We start from the raw sequence: 7,495 nt of genomic DNA, 5'->3' as shown, positions 1-7,495 counted from the left end.
TTTCGACAAGGTTTTGTCATCATCACATACAATACATATCTTTATGCACAACGATTACGTTTAAAGCACTCAGCAGATGGCGCTAATACAGCGAATGAGCTCTCAATAAACTACTATTTTGTGATGTTGATGTGTTTATGTACGATCCTGTTATCACGTAATATAATTTTCTCATACTCGTTTCTGACATATTAGCTTTCTCATGAGGAACACTTGAAACCTGCCGACTTTTTAATACTAACGTTGAATACAGTGATTTGAATCTTTGAATCATCTGCATATTATTTTATTTAACAAGGTATATAGTAAAGCTATACAACATCAAAATTAAAATGCAAGAAATCAGCATATCTTAGGGTCTGGCTTTAAAATGCTTTTTCCAATACCATGTGACTTCTTTATATAGAAATATAAAAGCACACAACATTGTGTTAAAATATAGTATGTTTTTTTGTATGACAATATGGTTGTAACAATGTTCTGCTTGATATTATAGCTTTAATAAATATTTGTGGAAACTCGCGTAGCCATCTTGGTCTCTGTAGCTTAACCACATAAGGGGCCGAAGTACAAGTAAACATACCCCCTTCTTCCCCAATGCCTCTCACATTCGTATCTTCTGACGTCATTATCCAAGGTTGTGTCGTACAAGTGTTGTATGCTTTTCTGCTACAGCTTTTTAGTTGGAAGTGTTTGAAATTCCAGGCATGGATTATGGAAAATGAGAATAAACATCTTGTTAGTTCTTTATATAGCCTTAAAGGTTTTTAAGACATAAGAAATGAAGCAATGTTTTAAGACGAGTCAGTGAGTGGTGCCAGAGTTCTTGGGGAATCCCTGCTTGTGAACGTGAGACAAGTGGCGGCGGCGGAGAATCAAGATGCCACGTATAAAACAAGGTCAGACGAACGAAAGTGTAAACTTCGGCATTTATCAGGCTTAGGATTAGGCTACCGTTACACTCAACTTGATTTGTTAAGAGTTATTTTTACGTTACGATATTATTACTTAATATTATTGATAATATGAGGAAGTTTAGGTTAAATAAACAAAAACACTTTAATTTTACTTAGTTTTCAATTTAAATTTGTTTTATAATTCTAACATTTTTAATACTTTAATTTGTGTTAAATGTTACTGTTAAAGTTTTAACTTATTCAAATTTCAACTCAGCATTAGCAGTTACTGAGTTAGTGAGTTACGTCTTAGTAATATGACTTCAATAACTAGTCAAGAAAGGATAGCAAACGCTTGCCTTCACAAAAATAAATCTTAAAAAGGGGGCTTCATTTTCCATCTGAATAAAGCGGTTTGTTTTTTTTTTCTTTTTTCAGTGATGAAATGTTGCTTCCAGTAAATCAGATATATCTTTGGGGGCATTATTCTGCAATTTGCAAATGCTAAGTTAAAAACATATTAATTGTAATTTGTAGCCAACAGAAATTTGCATTAATGTAATGTAACTGGTCAATAAACAATGAAAAAGAAGTTTTTAATCACACAAACACAGCCAAGGATTGACAGGCATTGTTGAATCAATAAATGCAAATTTCTGTTGGCTACAAACAGAAACAAGACATCTGTAGCTGTCTTACAATGAAGACAGCTACAGATATACTGAAATCCAGATGCTAATTATGCTAAAGAATGTGTATGAAGTAAGCATGGCTCATATCAGTACTTATATTGATAGGCCTACTTATCACCCATTAATGATTTAGTCTATGTTAGTGCTTTCATAATGTATGTATGAGAATTATTCCTTGGTGTATGCAGTATGTAAAGTTTACACCACTGTATTGTGAAAGCAGACCATCAGTTTTTATGAAAAGTAGTCCTACTAGGTTTTAAGCTTTGAAAAGCTGATATATTAAAATACTTTTAAAGCTGTCTACACATTTATAAATGCACAAGTTGCAATACTAGGTCAGACCACACGAGTCTTGTAAAGTGTAATTGATTTATTTGATAATTTTACGAGAAACATGAAATGGACATTGGTTTGGATATTTAGAGTAAAAGACAGTTTTATTTACCTCAAACACTTGTTGAAATAAACAGACATTTTGTCTTTTTCAAGTTTGCCTATTTTAAACTGAAATATTTTAATTTAAAAGAGAAAACTTGTTAAAGAAATTTATTTAGCACAACCATTACAAAGCTAGTGTTTTCAACCTTTGCAGTTACATCATAGGATAGAACCAGAAACATTCAAAGTTGATGGTATATATATATATATATATGGTGATGCAATAATCTACAGATATTATAGCTTATTTTTGATACCCTGAAACTAAATTACTAATAACTGATAATTATCATTTGTATAGGAGGTGATAAAAATTGTCCTAGTAATTATATGCCTATTAATCTTACACCAGTGGTGGAAAAGATTTTAAAATTATTATAAAAAATGCTTTACAAAGTTATTTAACACATTTTGATAATTTTATTGGATAGTCAATATGATTTAACTAGGGGAAATATCTTGACTTACTAATCTTTTTGACATTCTTTGATTTACAAAAGGATTTAGATCATTTAGTGAGTTGGGCAAATAAATGGCAGATGGGTTTGAATTATAATAAATGCAAGATAATGCATGTGGGTTATCATAATTTGAATTATAAGTATAATTTGGATGGGAATAATCTTAACAGTGTTATGAAGGAAAGGGATCCTGGTGTAATAGTCGATCAGTCTAAAGCCATCCAAGCAGTGTGCTGTTGCTTGTGATAGGGCAAATAGGATTTTAGGTTGTATCTACAGAAATATTGAATACAAGTCTAAAAGGTTTACACTTTCATTGCATAGGTCAATGGTTAGGCTAAATTTGGAGTATTGTGTTTAGTTTTGGGTTATATACTTTCAGAAGGACATTGAATTATTGGAAAGGTTTCAGGGGAGATTTGTTAGGGGATACCTGAGATGGAAAGGTTGCCATACTTGTGTAAGGACAGATTAAGTTTTCTGAAATTTTTTAACTTATAAAAAAAACAAAAAACATTTAGCTGAGAATCCAGTTGAGATGTTTAAGATTATTAAGGGAATTGACAATATGATGCAGCATCTTTTTTATTACTTAATGGTGCGAATGGGAGGGCTAGAGGACACTTAAAGTTTGGCAGGGAAGGAGTCATCTTCATCCACACTTTTATTTTTCTAACAGGGTTGTTAGTATTTGGAATAGATTGCCTTCAGATATGATGAATGCAGGGAGTTTAAGGAAAGCATTTATATATTTTTGAATAATAAGTACTGGCTTTGAATTTGTTTTTAGATTTAATTCAATTTAGTGGATGGGCAGTGCAGATGAACCAAAAGATCTTTAAATTTTGTTATATTATGCCAAGAGATATGTTATATCTTTCTACAGAACATTAGAGCTGGGTGATTAGTGGAATTTGCTAATTAGTTGACAAGGTACTACATAAAAAGCTTGCTAAAGGTTATCTCTGTAGATGTGGAGGATAGGTTGGCTCATAGGAGAGAAAACTGGATGGAAGAAGGCAGAGTGTTGTTATAAATGGGTTTCAGTCAAAATCGATTAATGTCACAAGTGAGGTATTTCAAGACTATGTGTTAGGACCTTTGTGCTTTTTGATTTACATCAAGGATGGTCAATGGATTATTTAAATTTGCTGATGACATTAAAATGTTGGATGTTGCTGGGTGCGAGGAGGAAGCTATTGCTTTACAAAAGGATTTGGATTGTTTGGTGAGTTAGATGATTTTTAATCATAATAAATGCAAGGTAATGCATGTGGAATATCACAATTTGAGTATGATTTTGATGGAAATAATGATTCTGATGTCATTGTGATATCCTGTTTTGGATGTGTTCAGAATGTACGTACGTGTGTGTTAATGTTTGTGATTTTGTGATGGAATTGAAAAATGAAGAAATTGTTGTCTGTGGCACTGTAATGTTCCTTGATGAATACTCAGTCTGAAACTGATAAAAGTCATCAGTTTTCACTCCTTTAAAACAAATATGTAAATGTGTGATCATTATATTTGTAATAATTATAAGCCCAAATAGGCATCTTTTAGTTTATTGACCACCTTACAAACATACTGTTTGGTAATCCAAATCCAATTAAAGTTCCTGTTTCTTTTGATTGCAAATTGTGTAGGTATGAAGGATGGACTAATCAGATGCAACCAATTGAGAGGTCACCTATTTAACAACTTGCCCACAAATATGAAAATGAATCGGATAGCATACTCTAATTTCATTGATAATTGTGTGACTGAGATCTCTGCATGGACAGGAAATCATGTGAAATCAATGAGCTTGGATATTGTTTGCATGAGTCAATCTAATTTGTAACATATACTAACTCCCACCTCAAAATGTAAATTTCTGTTCATGAATTCACCTTTGTATGACATAATTTTTGTGCATAAGCTCTGAAATATGTAAGTAAAGTATATGCATCGGGGGGTAAGGCAACATGTCTCGTATTTGATATCATATGAAAGAAGAGTTTGTAAGATTATTATGCACTGTATTTTAAGTTGGTTGTTTTAATAACAAAATGTGTAAATGAGAAGAATTAAAACCACTAGAAAATAGATAAAATGGAACAACTTTGTTTTTGTTCAAAGAGGCTTCCTTTATTTTTCTAATGCGGGGTCAATTTCATGGCTTAGAATTTTTGGATGATTGATATTAATTTCATGTCTTATGATAACAGAATACTCATGCACATCTAATGGACTATCTTTATGCTCTAACATTCAGTGACTGATTTTCCTTCCAGTTTTGCCGATGTAGTTTGCTTGACAGTCTGAACTTATGATTTCATAACTCAAATTAGATGGGTAACTTTTATTTTTGGAGTATTTTTTTAAATAAAATTGTAGTTACTTTTGTTCTGATGGGGTTGAGAAATGTTACATTGATGTAAAGTTAAAGTTTTGTATCAGTTTTCCTACACATTTTGTAATCTTTCTTTATGAGATTCAGGAGTAGTAGGATAAGATCCAAATGGTTTTGTTTGTGCTATTATTTTTGTTAGTTTTTTTCCTGCTCAATAGCATTCTTTTAAGGATGATTGACTATCACCATGCCTTTTTTTTGGGGGGGGGGTTGCTGATATCCATGGGATGATTTTTTAGTAGTGAATTTTCTTCTTTTATGTAACAGCGGCTTCTGATTTCTTTGTTATATTCTGAAGACGATAAAAAGAGAAGACATAACTTTAAGATTTAAGAAAAACAGACTAGGCTACAGTTAAGATACTTTCAGTTTTCTAACAGAATGATAGGCTTATGGAATGGGTTACTGTCAGAAATATTGAAAGATAGCACTTTATAAGAACTTAAGAAGAGAATCTGTAATTTCCTGAAAAATAAAGTGGGTGTTTAAATTTTTGCTTTTTCTCAATGTTGTCTGTATGTTATGATAATTTCAAAATTAATGGGTGTATTAATAGCTAAAGTAAAAATAAGTATTTGTAAATCTTTATTGAACATGGAAAACAAAGTTAAATTGACATACTTGTTTTATATAATAAATGTTTTGTTGTGTCACTAGTTCAGATACAGTTGGACCATGGCCCAGTTCAATAATGCCCTACCAACTAAGCTACCAAGGCTTCAAGTCTCAAGCAGACAACTCTTTACCTCAATCATTTTACATGTATATCCCCCTTGCACTAATTTTCAGGGGCATTATTTTCCCAACAATCCACACCATTTGTGTTGGATCAACCAAGGTTTGACTTACATGTACCACAGGTGTGTGTATATCACTTATAATTTCTAATTAAAAATTGCGTTAACACTTATCCTGTAAGAGAAAGCTTATTCATTGTATTCTTTGCCTAAGTTCAACAATGTTATGAGTGCAAAACAAATTAAAGTAATATCTACTTGAACTAATGTCATGTGGTTGCAAGCTATTGTTAGAGTGCTTGTAATGCCTTATAAAATGAGTTATCACAGCTTCAAATTCCAAAATGGACAACACCTCATCTACTTGTAGATCATTGCAGTGTAAAATAATGAAACTAAATAATTATACAAATTGTTCAAAGATATAAAAAGGCTGAATAACATATATTTATGAAAATGGATAATATAAAACCAAATGATATCCTATTTAAAAATATTGTATTGTGTGTGAGACTCGTGAGTTTTTATGCGAGTTTCCTTTTTTCACATGTACTTTGTAATGCTATTTCATATACTGGTATCTGTCATATCCCTTCCATTTTTTTGGCAACTACAATATACTAACTTGGAAATTGATATGTTGTTAATGAAATTATAACATAAACACCTAAAAACATAGTCATGAGCCAGATTTCAACAGGTCATCTGATCTGCAAAGGCCAAAAACCAACCAAGCAATGTAACTTTTTGCAGCTATTTACCCATCCAATAAAAAAACTCACACTTTATCATCAGATAACCTTTCAAGAAGTTAAGAACTGTAAAACTAATTATACTTAAGATTAAGTTCATTCTGTATGTTTTTCATTGTTAACTATTCATCCCTAAGTTTTCCTTATAGTCTAAATGTAGATCATTACCAATCATGTAGACCTAGGTAAAAACAGCTCTAAACAATATGCCAATCTTCTCCAAATAAATATATACAAAACCCTAATCATTTTTTTAGACCTCTATGTAGAAACTATATAGCCAATATGGTATTTGAATATACCATACATTTCTTTCTTGTATTATCATTATTATAGTATTTATTTTTGAACTTATTATTATTTGCTCTATTTATGTGCAGGCTTCACATTATGTTGTCAAATAAACTATTAAGTGCATTTGATTCCAGCTACCTTTGTTTTTTTGTTATTCTCTAGAAAGTAATACATTTTCTTCCCTTGGGAGATGTAATACTGTATGTTTTGCAAGTATTATCAACAGCAGTTTCCTCCAATGATAGGTCAGGTGATATCTCTTAAGGTTATGACCTTCCTTAGAAATCAGAATGACTAATCAGGTGGATAGTGTTTGTCACTCTGGGTAAAATATGACAATTCTTTTGAAGTAAATAAAGTTGGATTTAAACAGTCTGGTACATGAATTTGGCCTCATTGTGTCATGTCAGTAAAACAAGTACACAAAGTGTTTAAGTGTGATATCAGCAAAGATTGTTCATTTCATGTTTCACCTTGTTTCTAGTCTCTTTATTTCATTAACTCTCATGATTCAGTTATTCAATGATTTACCATCACAGTGTAATAAATGTCCTGCTCACATCTCCTTTTATTTTGCAGATCTATTGCATTACTCTTAAGTAAATTCAGTATTACCTGGATATTCCACAAGGTGGATAGGAAGGAGTGAATTTTAGTGTCATAACTGCAGGATATATTAATAATGGCTGTAGATGGCTTGAATGGGTAATGAAGAAAAACTTTAATATAACAGCAAATGTACAAGGTTTTGTCATCATCAGGTACCCGATGATGACGAAACATTGTACATTTGCTGTTATATTAAAGTTTTTCTTCATTACCCATTC

At 31.6% G+C, this 7,495-nt stretch overlaps 1 protein-coding gene across 2 annotated transcripts in view; it reads left to right on the top strand.

Moving 5' to 3' along the window:
* The first annotated feature begins 633 nt into the window (after positions 1-633).
* The window catches only part of LOC106458230, a 51,773-nt gene continuing 44,911 nt past the window's right edge, over positions 634-7,495 (top strand). For both annotated transcript variants that reach the window (XM_013917705.2, XM_022384377.1), the window contains exon 1: positions 634-899. In XM_013917705.2, coding sequence (XP_013773159.2) covers positions 881-899 — 19 coding nt within the window. In that variant the 5' untranslated portion in view covers positions 634-880. The remainder of the gene's footprint in view (positions 900-7,495) is intronic.

This window comes from Limulus polyphemus, unplaced genomic scaffold (assembly GCF_000517525.1).
Source record: "Limulus polyphemus unplaced genomic scaffold, Limulus_polyphemus-2.1.2 Scaffold432, whole genome shotgun sequence".
Taxonomy (NCBI): Eukaryota; Metazoa; Arthropoda; class Merostomata; order Xiphosura; family Limulidae; genus Limulus; species Limulus polyphemus.
This window is presented reverse-complemented; position numbering and strand designations above follow the sequence as displayed.